The sequence below is a fragment of the Amblyomma maculatum genome, chromosome 1 (genome assembly GCF_055883805.1).
Source record: "Amblyomma maculatum isolate TAMU_Amacu chromosome 1, ASM5588380v1, whole genome shotgun sequence".
Classification (NCBI taxonomy): Eukaryota; Metazoa; Arthropoda; class Arachnida; order Ixodida; family Ixodidae; genus Amblyomma; species Amblyomma maculatum.
This window is the reverse complement of record NC_139344.1, coordinates 453950662-453970562: the sequence shown is the minus strand read 5'-3', so window position 1 is coordinate 453970562 and position 19901 is coordinate 453950662. Positions and strand designations below refer to the sequence as shown.

At 44.6% G+C, this 19901-nt stretch overlaps 1 protein-coding gene and 1 non-coding gene across 2 annotated transcripts in view; both read left to right on the top strand.

The window, feature by feature from the left end:
• The window catches only part of LOC146209684 (sodium-coupled monocarboxylate transporter 2-like), a 110237-nt gene that overhangs the window by 74640 nt on the left and 15696 nt on the right, over positions 1-19901 (top strand). Inside the window, exons 7-8 of the mRNA XM_084580926.1 lie at positions 4118-4247; positions 14777-14865. Of these exons, the coding sequence (XP_084437052.1) occupies positions 4118-4247; positions 14777-14865 (219 nt within the window). The remainder of the gene's footprint in view (positions 1-4117; positions 4248-14776; positions 14866-19901) is intronic.
• TRNAS-UGA (transfer RNA serine (anticodon UGA)) lies at positions 17095-17167 on the top strand. Its single transcript has one exon. It is a non-coding gene; the product is annotated as a tRNA-Ser (tRNA).

The following is a 19901-nucleotide window of genomic DNA, read 5'->3' as shown; positions in this document are numbered from 1 at the left end:
TGGGGTCACGCTAATCTGCTCCGACGTCCACTGGAGCGGTGCTTGTACAACCGTCTTGTTTCTGTGAGACACATATATAGCGACGAAATGCGACGGTGTGAATTTTTTACTTGGTTATCATTCCTTCTCATATCCATTCCAAAACACCGCCCGTGGTAGCTGATAACTGTTATTACATAGATATGCCGTTCATGCTAGAATAATGATTTGTTGCTTGAAGATTCCAAGTTAGGAAAGCATTCAGTGTGTGAAACATCATGACCTGTATTTATACGCAATGATTTACTATAGAAGGTCATTCCTCGGGAAAGGTTGATATCAGTGTTAAGCACACGCTACGCCAGATAAGGTTGCAACGCGTTAAGCGCTTAAATGATGTAGAATACTGCGAGAGCCATCTGCCCTGATACAGTGGGAATAAACAATCATATTCGGTATATGGAATAAAAGAGACCTTCACATAATTTTCTATTCATTGTTACAAATAGTACTTATGCCTGCAATTGACCTGATATCCAGCCATGCTCCCAAGGAAACGAATGTAATAACTATTAAGGGTTCGTTACGAGATGCATACAGAAGGAACCAAAAGCCACTAACCGAGCTCGTACATGACGATGGTTGTTCGGCCTTCTACTTTCTTGTGTATCAACTATTGACATTAACAGACCTTGAGAGTTCTTTCAAGGACATCGAAGAGAACCGAACGAGGGATGAGGCTTACCTCAGCTGGCAAGCCGTTTTGACAAGGGGACTTCTCTTCGCCTGAGCCCAGATACCCCTGTCGAAACATTCGCTTGGCTTGAGAGCCGAGGTTCCCCCTCAACCCTTTTTCGGTTCTTTTTCATACTATGCAGTCATTTTTTCGTCGTTCTAGTCTTAATCTCTCACGAATATGACAAAATAACCTAAAACGCTAAATTGGGAGCTTGTGGGTTTGGACCCCATCGGCGGCATATCGTTGTTTTCCTTATACTTTTTAATGAATGGCTATAATAACTTATCTGAACCCATCAAGAAATTAGAGGACGATTAAGACTTGATTCTTGACCGCTGTCATCTTGCTTCTCTTCCCGCTGGCTAGAATCCCTTTGGATTCAGCGGTGTCCCGAGCCATGTGGGTAACTCGCCTTTGGACTTCTTCGTTCTGGCTGATCAGTAAAGCCTCTCAGGATTCCATATTTCTGCTTTATTCCTTGGAGTTAGGGCATGTTCACCACATGTGAATGATGTGTGCAATTTTGTTATATTGTTTACACCGCGAGCCCTGGTTCGCCGAATGCCATATGCTTAGTGCGAGTGCTGGGAAAAACCTCCGTGTGCAACTGTCTCCATACGACTTCTTCCTTTCTGCTCAGATCTTTGTCTTCTGGATGCAGTGCCTGTCTTTCTATTCTGTAATTATTAAGAATATTGTGATATGTATTCAGCTCCTCTCTCTGATGGTGCTCTCTGCTCAACGAGAGCGCACTGGTATCAGGTGTTTCCGTCCTGGGCCAATGCGTGCCTTGTCGCGTTTCCTCACAGACCCTCCTGGGCCGGAGTCCAGGCGAGGTCAAATAGTTCCGCCGTTGGCGGTACGGTAGCCAGAATTTTAACTCATACGGCAGATACACTGCCTGCCTTGTAGTTTCAAACAGCCGATTGGGAGTCTAGTATAATCACAATCTATTCCCTTACCCCTTACGCCTTTACTCTGGCCTGTGCTATGGTTACCTCCCCAGCCGCTGTTGCATCCTCTGTCTGATGCTGCAGCACGAGACTCGGTCCCCATCCTTGTTGTCTCGTAGAGCTATGAAACTCGTTCTGCGTTTGTATTCCGCCGCGTTCGTCTAAGCCACGTCTTACCTGCTGGCTAGCTTTTCTGTAGAACTTTCGCTCTGTCCTTCACTTTACCCTCATGCTGTACCTGCTGCGTGTTTCTTGGGAGTGTTGGGATTCTTATTTTATTTTTTATGTCTATATTAACAGTTCTATTTGAAAGTCTTTGACATAACTGTCTCTACCATACATTTCAGAGTTTCTAGGCTTTCTAGTATCGCTGAAGGTTGAACGTTGTCGAAAGCTTTGACCATGTCAAGACTGAATATTACTCTCGCATCTTGCATTTGTTTGTTGAGCACTTGCGCTTTAATATGAAGCATGACGTGTCATGCGTAAAGATGTGTCCTGAATCCGATCATTGTGTCGGGGTAAAGGTCCTGTTCTTCTAGGAATCCGTGAGTTTGAGCCGTGCTAGAGTTTCGAAGCCTAGATTTTCTAGCATTTAGTCCCTATCGGCTATTTAACTGTTGCTGTTGCGCTTCTTGGGTAGCCTTAATGAGCTCGTCAATTGCGTTTGAAATTCCCGTGTTGAGAATGTTCTAGGTAGACGCGTACGGAGCGAGGGCCAGGGCGGTTTTGACACCTTTACTGATTAGGATTACTGCCTTGTTCTTTTCAGCTCTGGCTAGCCTTAGGTAATGTGCCACGTATGTAAGCCTACTGATTACAAATGATTGAATTAGTCTCAAAACGTTCGTCTTCTTCATTCCTACTGGTTTACTTATTATTCTCGTGATTGGGCTGCACGCCTGGCATATTTTCGATTCGAGGGTTTGTATCGTTTCGATGTATTTCCCGTTCGACTATATCCGAAAACCCAGTCCTCTGATCGTGTCTAATGAAGATATTTTGTTTTCTATTCACCATTAGCGCTATCTCGTATCCCTGCGGCTTTCTTTGTCTACTTTGTGGACGTAGGAGTCCTATTTGGTTTAGGTATGACTCAATTGCCTTCATCGCTGTTTGGAAGGTATTTACGATGTGCGCATCACTGCGTCTGGTACCCCAATCTATACGACAGTGTTGGATTCCAGAGCGAAGTGAAATTGATGGCTGACTCGTGGTTAACACAACCTGTCTATGCTCTGTGTCACTGTAGAACTTCAGTACATGCACTTCATGTGTTACAGTGTCTGTAAAGCGTTGTGTGAATTCACGTGTTGCAATTCGTATCAGGCGCAATGTGCGCGCTTGAATCGCAATTCTGCGCTTAACCCACATGAAAATCAGAGATCAGAATAGAATAGTATTTGGAGTTACGCGGCAGTGCACATCATGTCTTACAGTGTTGATTCCTTCTATACCAGCCAGTTTCCCCGGTAGGTAATTGAAATGTTGAAGAGTGTTGGTGAATGGATCGTGCTCTGCGTTACTTCTGTTACCTAGCCTTATTATCTACCTTCCTTCCCTCCTAAGTAGATGTTAACAGTTCTACTTGAAAGTCTTTGACATAACTGTCTCTACCATACACTTCAGAGTTTCTAGGCTTTCTAGTATCGCTGAAGGTTGAACGTCGTCAAAAGCTTTGACCACGTCAACACTGAATATTACTCTCGTATCTTGCATTTGGTTGTTGAGCACTTATGCTTTAATATGAAGCATGACGTGTCATGCGGCAAGATGTGTCCTGAATCCGATCATTGTGTCGGGGTAAAGGTCCTGTTCTTCTAGGAATCTGTTTAGTCTTGTAATCCAAAAAAGACTACATTTTATCAATTATTTCTGCAAGCACATTGCGCTTTGACATTAATTAACACCCCTCTCAAGCTCCTCGTCCTCAACAAAATCTCAATGCTTTCCTCGGTGTCAGCGATTTTGCTCCCGTCACGCTCCAAATATTTCTCAGGAAGCGCCACTACATTAAATACAGGTAAAGCTAAATTCTCTTTTGGTCTTATGTATCGACGGCTGGGCGGCCGCAACAGAGGCAAATTAAAATACCTGCATGACACATACTCACAGCCAGGGCTGGAAGCATCATGTTTAGTGTTGGGTTTAAATAATTTTCCATCTCATCTCTTTACGTGTTTTTTAGATCCCATAGTTCTAATATTTTTGATGAAATCAGAAAGAAGCCATTGGATGACATGTCACTAATATATTTGTTGTAACATGCAAGGAAATAAACATAGGGCTCCAATAATCTAAGGGCTTTGCGCCCAGATATAAAGTGTCATTACTCTACCGAAGCTCGCCTGGCGTATACAAGGGCCGCTCCAAGACTGTCGGGATCCTGTCTTGGTTTCCTAGTTATTTCTTGATGCTTCACACTGTTTCCGCACTTTTTTTGCAGGACGGCTTGCGTGGCCGCACTATTACTGGTTCTGTTCTACTTCAGCGGCCTGTTTATTGGAGTGGCGCTGACCATCTGGTTTCGCGGTTGCGACCCAGCACTGCTGGGAAACATTAAAAGCATTGACCAGGTGAGGGATGGCTGCCCGGTGAAAGTAACCTTTCACGCGTTAGCCTAAATGTTTCGTGCCGCAGCAAATCGGCGTCTGCGTTTCCGTTCTTGCAAAGCGGAAATCCTAATTTTTCAACCAGGTTATGACGTCACAGCCACGTGACCCCGCAGGAAACTTCTCCACGAATGCATATGAAACGTGGCGTCGAGCGCCGAATAGAAGTGAATAAAATATGCCGTATGATAGGAGCACACCGTTATCATTATTAGCTGAACAATGCCACTTCGCCGGGAAGACCTCTCTCATATTTCTCTAATTAACCCGGTCCTGTGCTAACTGCGTCCAGTTGACCGTTGCGAACTTCTTAACCTCAGCAATCCACTTGTGTTTCTGCCACCCCCCCTGCTACTCTTTCCTTCACTTGAAATCGAATTTGTTAATCTAAGCGACCTCTCTTCGCACCATATTCCCGCTTACGTCCATTCCACCTATGTCCGTATCTTTTTTTTTTTTTTTTTTTACTAAAGTGGAATAAACTCGAATTACTTTTATGACCATCTCTGCACATTTCTTATCTTTTAACGTCACACCCACTATTTATCTTTCCATAGCCCTCGCCCTCTGTATTGTCATCAACTTAAGTAGAAACCTTTTCGTTAGTCTCCATATGTTTCAACTGCGTAGGTGAGTATAGGTAAGGTGCAACTATAATACACTTTACTCTTGAGTGATGCAGGTAAGCTGTTTGTCATAACCTGCTAGTACTTTCCGAATGCACTCCATTCAAGTTTTGTGCTTCTAGCTGTTTCCGTTAGGTGGTCCGGATCTGCTGTCACTATACCTGTCTTATGTAGACATAATCGCCTACCACTTTCAGTGCTTCACTACCTAAAGCCCTCACCCAAGGACCCTTGAGTTATCTGTAATAAATAAATATATAAATACGGGCGTCCAAGCTGATTTTGGCTAAGGGTTAAAAAACGAAACATTTCAGATAGGCTCGAAAACCCACTTGTATACTGCTGCCAGTCACCTGGCGCACCACTGGCAATTTTGTATCCTGCAATTAACTAATTGTAATTAAGATATTTTTCTAATTTACTAAGTATTGCCTTTGGACAATAAATAAGATCTGCAAAGTTGGAGAGAACCTTCTGAAACCCCCATTCCATTTATTTGCGGTAAAGAAAACCGCGCACAGGCTCTAAAAACAACCCGAAAAATACAAAAATATCACGTGACTAACGCATTCGTGCGCCGCGATTGTGGCGCTCTCAGTCGTAGTTTGAGTGAATGAAATTAGCTGCGGCCTTGACTCGACAGCCCAGTCCCAGTGATTGGCTGATATGCTTGCGATGGTTGCAGCTAATGCGGTGAGTTCGCCGTGACTTGCACTGTCACGTGTGCCGACTGCATGAAGCGGACGAAGTCAACCACGCAGACTTATGGGTCTGCCGCGACGATGCGCTCGTGGAGCCAAGGCCGCAGCTGATTTTCTTCACAGAGACTTCAGGAAAAAAAATACGAAAGCTATTCTAGGCTTAGACCTTAAGAAAGCTTTTGACAACGTCAGTCACGACGCCATTCTCGACGGGCTCGCTGAGCTTAGAGTAGGCGAAAGAACCTACAACTACATTAGATCATTCCTGCGAGACAGGACGGCGATCATCAGCTTTCAGGGCTTATGTTCGGAGGAGTTCCCGCTGGGTAACAGAGGCACTCCGCAGGGGGCTGTGCTCTCACCTTTCCTTTTTAACATCGTAATGAGGAAGCTCCTCAGTAAGCTTGGCCATCTCGATGACTTAAAACTAAGCATCTACGCGGACGATGTGACCGTCTGGATGTGCGAAGGGAACGACTCGTACATCACATCCAGGCTCCAAGAGGCAGCAGATATAATCAACTATCACGCAGAGGATGTAGGTCTATGCTGTTCGCCAGAAAAATCGGAGCTCCTGGTAATGACCAGCAGTAGTGGGAAGATAACTCCAGATATCAAAATTAAAGTCAACGGAAACGGAGTCCGGAAAGTAGATGAAATTAGAATATTAGGTATGATTATCAACCGCAGGGGTAGTAACAAAAGCCTGATTAAGAAATTAAAAGATCGGGCGGAGCTCGTAGTCAGAGTATTTAAGAAGACGTCCAACAGAAGGAGTGGTCTCACGGAGGCTAGTAGACTCAGACTCGTACAAGCTTTTGTCACGAGCAGAATGTGCTACGCGACTCCATTCCTAAATATCAGCAAGACCGAAGAACACAAATTAAACGCCATAATTAGGAGATGCACGAAGTGCGCTCTAGGACTCCCCATAACTACTTCTAACGACATTCTAGAGAAAACGGGGTTGCATAATGAGTGGAAAGAGCTGGCTGCGGCGGTCAGGCTGTCCCAGAGAGAGCGACTCGCAGGAACGGCGGCGGGTAGGCAAATCCTCGACTGGGTAAACCTACTAGCGCCCGGGGAAGGCGAAAGTGTCAGAGAAAGCATAGATCGAGAAATAAGAAAGCATCTATACGTCTCGCCCATACCGAAGAACATGCACCCCGTACACGACGAGGGGAGGAGGAAAAGCAGAGCTAAGCACCTCGCTAACAAATTGGACAAACTCCCGCAGGGATCGGTCGCCTACACCGATGCAGCGATCGGGAAAGAAGGCGACGTAACCTCGGTCGCCGTATTAGACACTGGGATCGCCATAGGAATAAAAAGAAACCGAGATCTACCGCCGGTAGAGGCGGAGGAGATTGCAATAGCCATTGCCATTGCACGACCAGGCGTGAAACACGTCATCAGCGATAGCAAAGCGGCGGTTAGAAATTTTAACAAGGGTAGACTCAGCAATCGTGCTGCAAAACTTCTGAACGAATCGTCTCTCGCCGAAAGCGTGACCATAACCTGGACCCCAGCACACGCCGGTCTCGCCGGCAACGAGGCTGCCCACATGCTCGCCCGCTCCTCGCTACCTCGGTGTGCTGCGGACGCCTCCACAACATCTAAAACCAAAGAATGTATAGGTACCTTTAGGGATGTAACCGACAACTTGAAGAAAGACCGGAGGATATATCCGCCACCGGTTAGATCCCTGAGTAAAAAGGAATCGTACGACTGGAGAAGACTCCAAGCTCGAAATTTCTTTTCGCCCCTGTGGAGGAGTTGGACGGGTGCCAGAGGGCGGAAGAGGGACGGTGCATAAACCGAAATTTGTAAATTTTGCGGCCACGTGGCAACATTAGATCATATAATATGGAGATGCGTTCGTGCCCCAGGGCGCAACGCGATTAAAACTAGCGATGAATGGGAGACCACGCTAAGAAGCTCCGACGAAAAAACACAGCGATTCGCCGTCCGCCTGGCGGCCGAGGCTGAAGACCTCTTCTCCTAGACGAGGCCGGGTGTCCTCTGGCCGCGGTGTGACAGACTGCCTCCCCGGACGCCTGCGTGCGGACCCGTAGGTGGCTGCTGCACCATATCTTCTTCTTCTTCTTCTTCTTCTTCTTCTTCTTCTTCTTCTTCTTCTTCTTCTTCTTCTTCTTCTCCCTCGTTGTAATGGCACATACCCACAGTGGGGGATTGGCCAGAATTCGTGGTAGGTGACATACTATTTTTGATAATGTCGATTTGACTATATGATATAAATAACCTAATAATTAGGAGCTAGTGTTGCTGAAATAACTTGAAATTTTGAGGCGATATAATAGAAAGCAATGAAAAAAAGGAATAAAATTGTAAATTACTAAAAATAATAATAAGAAAAAATACAATTCAGACAGCTCAGCGCTAACACACAAATCTTCCAGTAGCAATATTATAATTATGAAGTAATTCACACACCGGTTTTAGGGCATACCCTTTGACGGTTGCACCAAATGAGAGGAGGAGAGGAACTGTAAATGGCAGTCCTAGGCGAGTAAGAGGTATTTCTAGATAATGTCTTCTCTGAGTAGCATACCTGTGGCAGGAGAGGATGTAATGTTCAATTGTTTTAACGTCATTACATGACGCACAAAGATTGGACGGCGTGAATCCAGAGCGACATAAATAAAGATTCAGGGAAGGAATTCTACAACGCATGAGCGTCATGGAAACCTCCCATTGCCTCGAGGTACAACATCGGACATTCCAATGGAAATTTAAATGATTAAAATCCGTAGTCGCAAGGAGTGGCTCATGGCTCAAGGAGTTTAACGTTTGAAATCGTTCAAAACGGGATATATTTAGCAAGATAATATTGGGTACAACATCGGCAACAGGCCCACTGAGAGCTGAATTTGCTAAATAATCCGCCATTGTATTAGAAGCGATGCCGCAGTGTCCCGGAACCCACTGAAAACGTACTTCCTGTAAGTGTATCGGAAGGAAAAACATCAGGGTTTGTTTCAAAAGACGCATTTTCGGACTTTCTAATGCTGCTAAGACTGACAGGCAGTCAGAGAGTATGATTACGTGAGTAACATTACCGGGAACTTTTTGAAGGGCCAAACCAATTGCAAGCAATTCAGCAGTAAATATTGGTGTGTAATCAGCGATCCGTACAGAAAAACTCCAATCAAGTGCTTTGGAGTATATCCCTATTGCTGCTTTTTCATTTCGTTGTGAGGCATCTGTGAAAATAGGTACGTGTCGTGGATATTGTAATAGATAATCTTCAAGGTGTCCCTTTATTACCGTGGTAGTCAAGTGTTTTGCATTAGATGGCAACGACTGGTCAAAGCACAGTGTGGAAGTAGCTTGAAGAGAGTCGAAAAGCTATTTTAACATGGTGCGTAATCTGTCGGGCAGCGAGGCAAGCGCGCCAACGGCCGGGATGGAGCTTCTCTCACTGCTCGACAGATGACGCATCATGTTAAAATAGCTTTTCGACTCTTTTCTGCGAAAATTGTGCACGCCACCGAGAGCAGTTTTTTCTCGATTTCGAGAAATCTAGGCAAGTACCGATGTTGAATCACTTATCAGATAACGTAGACTATATTTTGCTACTTTGTGAATGTTATTTCAGCTCGAATGGGTTAGTAGATTTTGCATAGGCATTTTTTAAATCCCAGCCCCCAAATATTCAAGACCCTGTAAATGTTCTTCCTCCTCCTCTTCACTGAAGGCCAGGTTGAGAGCAGCACAATCGTGGCGCGCGAATGCGCCAGTCACGTGACATTTTTTTTGTATTTCGCGGGCTTTCTTAAGAGGTTTAAAAAACGACGCACGCGAGGCTTTTATCTGAAATGAATGGAATGGGGCTTTTGGAAGGCGCTCTCTAACTTTACAAATCCATTTATTGTCTAAAGGCAATAGTTAGTAAATTAGAAAAATTATCTTAATTACTAATTGGTTATTTGAAAACCAAAAATTCCCTCTGATGCGCCCAATGGCTGGCAGCAGTATAAAAGGGGCTTTCAGGCCTGCCTCAAATGTTTCATTTTTTAACCCTTGGCTAAAGTTAGCTTGGATACCCTATGTACTGCTGTGCCTTCCTGAGACTGTTGACCAGTACCTTAGTCATCTGCATAATAATTTTGGCTTACATTGCTGTTTCTCCTGCCTTGGTCATCAAGCATTCTATTAAATTCAGCCCCTGAGTTATTTAGCAAGGTAATGTCACCAGAGAATCGCAGATTCCCGAGAAAAGTCTCTGAATACTTGCTCTAAGCAAGCTGTGAATCATACTGGGGAGAGGTCGTGTCTTCTTTTCAGAGATTTTTCCTTGTGAAAATTTTATTAATTTTTTTATTCAGACCTATGGTTGCTGTGCAGCAGTTACGGATGCCAGTACTTCACACTCGCTCATCTACACCCTGATTTCACAATACCGGCATGACTGCCGTGGTTTCTACTGAGTCAGCCGCTTTTTCCTAATCAATGAATTAATGAATGCTATATATATGGTGTGGTTATGTTCCGAACATATTTCTATCACCTGGATGATGGTATGAATACGATAGGTAGTAGAGTACCCTTTCTGAAAACCGGCTTGATCCTTTGGTTGATTAAGTCGAAGGTTGCCCCTATTATATTAGCGATTATCGTAGCAAATATCTCGCGCCTAATGGAGGATAAGCTGTTTGGTCTGAAATTGTTAAAGTACTAGGCGTCCTCTTTTTTTTTAGTTAAGATATAATTAGCATTCTTTCATGACTCCGATATTAGCGATATCATTGGGCATCGCGCTTGCAAGGTGGTGAGTTTTTTTTTTTTAGCGTGGTGTACTCAGTCTTTCAAAAAATATGTAGTTACGTGATCATCCCCAGCAGCTTTCCACCTTTGCGCAGCTTCTAAATATTTCTTAATCTTGTCCTTTGGTACTGGCGGAACGTCCGAGCGCTCTTCACTACTGCCAATCTCATTATTGCTCCGACTGCTTCGGCTACTGTACAGATTAGTATAGAACTCCTCGGCTAGTCTACTTATTATATTGAACGTATAAGTGATATTTTCCGCATTCTCCCTTAGAGCATACAACTAATTTTTGCCTACATCTGCGTTTCTGTGCACGTAAGGCATGCTTGTACAGTGTGGGCTTCCACGCAGGTTATGGCCCTACGATAAATATTTTGTCTGTAACTAGAGAGTACTGCAGGCTGCTTTTGCGTCATACCTCTAAGGCAAAGCCTAGATGGGCGCCTAAAATTATTTTAGCGAATTTAGACAAAATTGATAATGCAAGCTCGCTGACAAATTTTTAATGTTCGCCAAGAGCGAAAGGTGAGGGCGCTGCATTTTAGTCACGACGAATGCACTAAGAATCCTGAGCCGGTGTGCTACATAGTGCGGGACAACCGCATATTTTCAGGAACACAGAGGGGCGTCACTAAGATGTCTCCACTTCATCATCACCATCATCTCGACGCACAAACGTAAAGTGCAAAAACAATAATAGCGAATGTGCAAAAACAGACGACGTCAAGAAAAGGCTACTGTTTTCCGAAATGCCGTTCAAAAACCTATTAAAGTGATTAAGCAACCATATATCTTTCCAAAACATTTTCTTAAGTGTGCTTATTAGGTGCGAAATATCGGCTTCCGTGTTGCTCAATACTTAGCCAATAGGAGAGAGACTAATTGCTTATTTTGAACAAATTTTATACTTACATGCTGTCTTGCTCGCTTTTGCAATATAGTCACAGTATTGAATGTTGAGGTATTTTTTGTTGAAGAAGAACGTTTTGTGGGGTTCTCACGGGGCTCCGGCACCGCTCTGAGAACCGAGACCACACCGCTAGCTCTGACCACTCCCGTGGCCGTGAAGAACGTCACACGGAGGCAAATATAGCCAGCGGGCCAAGTTGTTTATTGGGAACGCCCAATGTTCTTCCTTGCCGTGGAAGCAGCATCCCCGCGCTCCGGCGGCGTCGTCTCTCGAGTGAAGCTGCAGTCCATCGAGATGAGAGGGGAGGGAGAAGGAGGGGCCGTTCTCTCACCCCCGCCCTTTTCGCCACAGCGCCGGGGATGAGGGCTCCCCGAGAGAAAGTGAGGGTGTTCGCTGCGTCGTGCGGGCGAGGGAAATGTTGGTTTCCCACAGTTTATATTTGGATGATTTTTGGTCAAAAGGTGTAGTTCTGCACACGGTAGCTATCCAGCCCATGATGCTCTGGGCGCCCATGGTAGCTGAACTTGTCATCAGGAAGCTCCAAGCAAACTCTCATAGATGGCAGCACAGCTTTCCCTCTAGATTAAAGTAACAAACTCTGATCTGCATAGCTCAAAACGAGCGCAGCAATCAAGGCTTAAGCATTGTTATTAGCTTTTTTTAAAAAGCAATGTATCGTAAAAACAAAAAAATATAATTTTTTACAATAGCTGCCTTGGTTGCCAATAATTGCTGCCAACACCCATGTCCGAAAGAAATATGCTGTTCATAGAGCGTACAATGAAGTAAATAGATTTCTTATTGGCTGACTCTTCTGCAAAGGTGACACTTATTCGTATTGTGAATATTTTTTGAATGCCAATTGAAACATCTACTTCAGCGCCAAGCAGCAATATTCATTTGATGCCTGTCAGCATAACGCCAAGAACATTTAACCACCAGGCTATTTCGAAAAAATAAATGAATCCTGAATCAAACACATAATGTAGGTCCAGAGCAAAACGCTAAAAATATTTAGATTGTGAAGCTGCTATCTTGTACATGAGCATTGTGACGTTGAGCCTGCTTCGAATACGAATTCCTTAGATGATGTTATTTTGGAGCGACTCAACCTGTCACAAATGGAAGTGTACCCAAGGGTGAAACTTATGCCATGGGGAATGAGAGATCCACTGAGGATGAGCCACTGAATGTAACTTGTGACACGCGCAAACGTTAGTCGAACCTGGTGATAACGAGAGTGTCAACGTGCGTATGATCGAAGCGACAGTCGAGGAAGCAGAGTGTGAGGCCATTTCGTGTTCACCTTGGTTTTCCGACCTCGGCGGCTCAAGCCCAGCACAGCGGTGTACATCTCGGGTAACTCTCAGCAAGCTTAATGTAGGTGACCCAGTCGCAAAATGAATGCCATGAACTACGGCACCTGTCAACAAATGAAAGAAGTGGCACGCTCGCGGCTGATTACGTTTATTGCATATGAGCGGGCGTGAGGATCAGGGAGGAGAAACCCAGCGGCACTAAAGAGTCGTGCTGGAGGTGTTGCCAAAGGCGATAACAGGTGCTCCGGGGGTTGGAATGGTGGTGAGATGCAGTCACTGAGTGCACGAACACAGCAGTGTAAGATAGGGTCTTTCTGGCGGTTTGAATCCTGCTTAGAAGACTGGAGTGCACTAGGTTGGATTAAAACGCGCATTTCTGAAATTCAAATAGCGATTACGGGCAAAAAAAACATGGGCCGATGGAGGACAGAAAGTGGATGTAAAACACGACCACATCTAGAGCCTGCGGGAGCTTTCGAGTTTACACGGGGGTGAGACCGAAGATATCTTGAAATTTCATGCTGTTATGGTCAGATTCCACGCGCTGTCATGCGATGTCCTAGAACATAGATGTGGCTGACGCCAAAATAAAATTCTTCAGGTTAAAACTTAGCCGCAATGAAAGGCCAGTTTTTCATACAGTTTGAATCGTAAAAAGAGCGAGGTCAGGGGCAGATCTCGTTTTGCAAGCAAGGATCTGGCGTCTGTGGATCCTGTGTGTCAACACAATGAGTCTAAATGCGTTTTCTAGCACTATAATATAACTCTGTTCAGATCAGTGGATGTTTCAACGGCTCGAGTGACCGGGATTGGGGAGCTGCTCAGACCTTATTACTGAATTTTGTTGACACTCAGGGTTTTTTCAATTAGAAACTGCGTAGCGACCATGATTTGAACTTCCGTCATTTTGCACGCCAGGCGGGCCGTTTATCTCTGGCAACACCGATTCAAAGCGCCCCCACCCCTATTCATGCAAATAGTTTTTTTTTTAAACGTTTGGATGCAGATGCTAGCACCCCCTTTTTTGTGCGCGTATCCATGACAGCCAAGTGCCAAGTCCCAAGGTGGTCCAGCATTCGTGGCTTGATATCTGGCGTCATGTGTTGCTGTGTTCAGGCAATACACGACAGATATCGGCATAAAACGACTAAAACCAGCTGAAAACGACTCCGATATTTATGTCAGCCTGTTGTCACGTGCGAACTGGTATTAGCGTCATTCGGCAGGCTTCACGAGCACCGCGGGCGCATGTTCCTTCATTTGGTGTCAGTGTTTGATGGCCGTAAATAACGTCTAAACTGCTTTGCAGAGGGCAGCCTACTCCCTCAAATTTAGGCGAACTGCAATAGCTTTTGCAAAAGTTGTTAACGAAATATATTGCCAGAAACTGTTATTTCTTGTGCCCATCTTGTCGAGATATGGCCGGTGGTGGGGGGACTTTATTTTAGAATTTCGGAGTCTAAGCACCCCCCCCCCCCCTTCTACCCTGGTCATCGCGATCGTGAAATTATGGGGTGCTTAGAATCGAATAATTACAGTAGTACTTAGTGCGCTTCCATTGAGCGGTGGTGGTATTGGAAGAAGCACAGTAGCATTTTATAGAGGTTTTCACAACTGCGAGTCTTCCGCATTGTATATTACGAAGGAGAATAAGGACTCCCTATACTTACATGACATTGTAGTCTTGTGAAAAGAAAAAGCGTGCTTTATTTCCCGCCGAGACTTTCCTGTAATAATAATAATAATAATAATAATTGGTTCCCAAGAAAGGAAGGCGCAGTATCTGTCACACTTGTTTCTGTGGACACCTGAACCGCGCCGTAAGGGAAGGGAGGAAGGTGGGAGTGAAAGAGGATAGAAAGAGAGAGGAGCCTTAGTGGAGGGCTGCGGAGTAATTTCGACCACCTGAGGATCTTTAACGTGCGCTGATATCGTACAGCTCACGAATGCCTCTTAGTTTCGCCTCCATTAAAACGCAGCCACCAAGGTCGGGTTCGAACCCGGGCACTCCGGCAAAATAGTCGGGCGTCTTACTACCGCTTTCTGATTTCTGTGATTGACGCGTGTAGATAATTGCAAGGTGGTTTGCAGTACCGAATTGTCTCACTGAGCAGTATAAGATATTGGGCTTTGTGTTTTGTTTCAGATATTACCATACTACGTAAATGTTCACCTTGTGCATGTACCAGGGTTTGTTGGTCTCTTTCTCGCGGGTATCGTCAGTGCTGCGACAAGGTAAGCGTCTGGCGCTGCAATCAACCTTTATACATTTTTTTAAATCACACGGACAACTTAAAACGCACAAAATAAGAAAGCAAACGATTTCTTTCTAATATGCCAGATTTTGAACATTCTCTTTACAATATTCACCAGTACAACTGCCATGGTGCTGCCTCCTGGGCTATTTCACGCTGTTGCTGGATCCGGTGACGTCTTAAATAATCAAGCGCTTTGTCGAAAATCCTCACAAGATTATGGCGGAAATATCCGTTTTATTACCAACCGCCGAATCATGAACGAGGTTAGAATACGCTCGATGTACAGCAGCCCAATTTTCTAACAGCATCGGGACCGTTTCTAAAAAAAAAAAAAATGAATGTGAAGCACTCTGTGACGAAGAATAGCGGCAAAACGGGGTCAAAATAATGCGCACTTAGCGTGAACGTTCTTCTTATCAGCAATTTTGCCACTCCGTTTAGCAATAGGCCATCTCCGGGCCACTTCTTCGAGACTACTAAGATACTGCTAAATGATTAGTGACTCTATTATACTCCTCGGCTGTACGCCCTCTGACGCAACTCTTAATTAGCTTCTCCATCAAATAAACGTCGGTGCCTTTGATCTAAATATTTTGGACACCAAATATGTAAGACGTCATTGCATCGTTACGGGTTAGGAAAAAGGAGAACACTCCGGCCTACGAAAAATTAGAACCACTATAGCTGCTTAGGGATGACGCGTAGTGACTGAACGTTCTTACCGGAATTTTTGGCGCGCATGCATAGCTGGAATCACTCCTTCACCGACCTGAGACGCCTGGAGAAATGTACGTTATATGAGGACAGTCAGATTATAGCACCGATTCTCTTTAACACCACGATCGAGAACGAAGTGATGCCCCTTGTTAAGAAGAACAGGTGAGCGCGCATCTCTCTACGGCTTCATCGTCTTCGGCTATGGACCATATATCGGCCTAAACTAGCTGCTGACCAGAAGTCAGAAGGGTGACTTGAACAAATATAGTTCTCAGATTACACAAATATAAAAGCCCACGATTCCCAGTGTAAACTGCCAGTAATGCTGTTCGCATTACATTGTGCGTGAGCGCAGGAGCAACGCGATCAGTTATTCTATCCTGAAAGCAGGCAAGAAGCATCAGGCTATTACAGAAAAAGCTGTTACAGCGCCGGATCAACCATATAGACATGTGTTCTAATTTGGAATTACGAGCTTCAAGAAGAGTCAATACCTTGTATACCCAGGCAAATAATTCATTTTACTACTTCATAGGAACGATGAATGAAAGAAGCCAACAGTCGGCGAGGCCAAGGAAAGCATTGACGTTTGTACTTTCTCTTTTTTTATTATTTTTTTATTTTACATCGGTAATCACATAAATCAGTAGTGTAATCTGTTTAGGGGAAAGATAAACACAAAGTAGAAGGAAAAAGTACGTGCCGATGGTGGGAACCAAACCCACGACCTCCGAATATTGCGTCCGGTGCTCTTCCAACTGAGCTACATCGGCCGCTGTCCCCCCGGCTACTTTCTTTGGTATTAATGTTGCCTGTATACGAACCTTGAGAATGTTCACCAGCGCCACCCTCAGCCAAAACGGGGGAGGTGGAACGTCCTGTGTTACCGCCAACGTCACGTACAACGTGATAAAGAGCGAGGACGAAAGCTGTGCTAGAACCCTCTTACGCTACCTATGGCTTAAGACTGCCAGAACCGAGAACCCCGTAAGCTACAAGCAGATCGATCAAGGGGAAATGAGGGTGCTCGTTATATTACATGAAGGAAAGAAGCCAACAGTCGGCGAGGCCAAGGAAAGCTTTGGGGATGGTACTTTGTCTTTTTTTTTAATATTTACTTGGATAATCACAGAAATTAGTAATGTAATCTGTTTAGGAAAAAGATAAATAAACACAAAGTAGAAGGAAAAACAACATGCCGACTGTTGGCTTCTTTCCTTCATGTATTAAAACGAGCACCCTCATTCCCCCTTCATTTATCTGCTTATAGCTTACGGGGGTCTGGTTCTGGCAGTCTTGAAGCCATAGGTAACGTAAGAGTCCTCTAGCACAGCTTTCTCCCTCGCTCTTGATTACGTTCTACGTGACGCTGGCGTTAACACAAGACGTTCCACGTCCGCCGCTATGGTTGAGGGTGGCGCTGTCGAAGAGACTCAAAGTTCGTATACAGACAGCATTAATACCCAAGAAATTAGCAGGGGGGACAGCGGCCGATGTAGCTCAGTTGGAAGAGCACCGGACGTGATGTTCGGAGGTCGTGGGTTCGGTTCCCACCATCGGCACGTTGTTTTTCATCTACTTTGTGTGTATTTATCTTTCCCCTACACAGATTATACACAACCAAATTATGTGATTACCGATGTAAAATAAAAAAAAAAGACAAAGTACAATCGCCAATGCTTTCCTTGGCCTCGCCGACTATTGGCTTCTTTCCTTCATGTATTATAACGAGCACACTCATTTCCCCTTCATTTATCTGCTTACTTCATAGGAGGTACTTCAGTCAGTGTACAGATAACTGGAAGTCATTGAGCGACTTATGCATTTCTTGAAAATCTTCTTTCGATCTCTTTTGTCGGAAAAAGAACTCCGTTAGCAGCTTCGGCTTCGATGATTATTATTCATAAATTTAGTATGTAGTTATGGAATTAATATATAAAATCAAGCTAATCTACTTGCCTTTATGGCCATGTGTATGACTGAAAGAAGTTTCGCACATAAAAACCTCGCATTATATGACCTATTACCTTTCTCTTTACTGCACCTATTACAACCGTTTAGCGAGAACAATAACGCGAAATGCCTAATTTTCAGGCGTTCTAGCTGGCTATGGACTAATGCCGCGTTTCGATGTTGTAAAGGCTTAGGAATCAGTTTTTTCGGTATTCAGCCTTGTGTCGAAATATTTTTAAACTTCGCAATGAAGCCATTTACACAGAAAAATTGCGGTGAGCGTAACCTTACTGGCATGAGTAGTTTCATAACCTGATTTGGCAAGTGCAAGTGCTCTATAGGTTTTTTAGAAGAGAATGCTGCTAACAACATACTTCGCATGTGCCGAAGGAAGACTGGTTTTATAAAACTTATTCCGTAATTCCATAACACTGTTATTACTTATACACGCGTAACTGGCATCAGAAGAGTTTGGCAGGTGTGTAGGCAACGCCGACACTTATACCAAATCGCCGTACAGAAACTTCTTGGAAATCTGTATGTCTCTGTCTGCACAAAAGCATGAAAAAACAATGTCAGCGGTAAGCGCGTTTTAACCTAATTTGACGAGCGGTATTGATGTCATTAGTTGGTTTTACTAATGCTGGGGAAACTAAAAACGAAATGATTTCATAATGTGTTCAACCCCCGCCATTATGCAAGACGTAGAGATAATCGTACTGATTGGTTTCCGATTGAGAAAGGGGTGAGGCAAGGCTGCATACTGTCGCCCTGCCTATTTAACCTATATGCAGAGTGCATCATGAGAAAGGCCGGTCTGGACGAGTCTTCAGCTGGAGTGAAGATTGCTGGAAAACGTATCAACAACCTTAGATATGCGGATGATACCACTTTAATGGCAGAAAGTGAAGTGGAACTCAAGAGACTTCTGATGCGCGTACAAGAAGAGAGTGAGAAGTTTGGGCTTAAACTGAACATTAAAAAGACGAAGATCATGGCGTCTTGCCCTATCAAGTCCTGGAGCATCAATGGACAAGAAGTGGAAGCTGTGACAGATTTTCTGTTCTTGGGCGCAAAGATTACCTCGGAAGGAGACTGCAGCCATGAAATTAGGAGACGCCTGCTTCTGGGAAAGAGAGCAATGGTTAGCCTTGACCGCCTAGTAAAGAGCAGAGACATTAGTCTGCCAACCAAGATCCGTATAACCCGTGCTATGGTCTTTCCAGTTGTGATGTATGGATGCGAGAGTTGGACTGTGAAAAAGGCTGACCGCCGAAGAATTGACGCGTTTGAATTGTGGTGCTGGCGAAGACTCTTAAGAGTTCCTTGGACTGCCAGAAGATCAAATCAGTCGATATTGTCGACCATAAACCCTGACTGCTCATTGGAGGGTCAAATTCTAAAGTTAAAGCTCAGCTACTTTGGTCATCTGATGAGAAGAGAGGAGTCGCTGGAGAAAGATTTGATGTTGGGAAAGGTTGAGGGTCGCCGGAGAAGGGGTAGGCAGCGAACGCGATGGTTAGATAGCATTCTCGAGGCATTGCAGATGAAGCTATGTGATGTTAAGAAGATAGTGAGAGACCGGAAAGCGTGGCGTGACATGGTCCATAGGGTCACGAAGAGTCGGACACGACTGAACGCCTGAACTGAACTGAGAGATAATCGGGAAAGATCGATGCAGTGGTCACAGGATGGTGAGGTCCCGAATTAGCCTAAATCTGAAGAAGGAACGCAACAGATTAGTAAGAAAGAAACACATCAACGAATTAGCGGTGAGGGGGAGGGCAGAAGAGTTCAGGATCTCGCTACAGAATAGATATTCAGCTCTAACCGAGGATGGCGACATTACCCTAGAAGCAATGAACAATAATTTCAGAGATATCATTACTGAGTGCGCGGTAGAAGTAGGCGGTAGGATAGTTAGAGAGGATACCGGTAAGCTGTCTAAGGAGACGAAACATTTGACTAAGAAACGCCAGAGTATGAAAGCTTCCAATCCAACAGACCAGATCGAATTGGCCGAGATATCAAAGCTAATCAATAAGCGCAAGGTGGTCGATATAAGGAAGTATAACATGGAGAAAATTGAGCATGCTGTAAAGAACGGGGGAAGCCTCAAAGGGGTAAAGAAGAAATTGGGCATGAGCAAAAACCAGATGTATGCGATAAGAGACAAGGCAGGCAACGCCATCACGAATATGGACAAGGCGGTCAAAGTAGCCGAGGAGTTCTATACAATCTCTACAGTAGCCAAAGTTGTCAGGACCGTAATGAGATTGGCGGTAGGATAAAACAGTCAGACGTTCCAGCAGTGACGAAGGACGAGCTCAAGAAAACATTAGA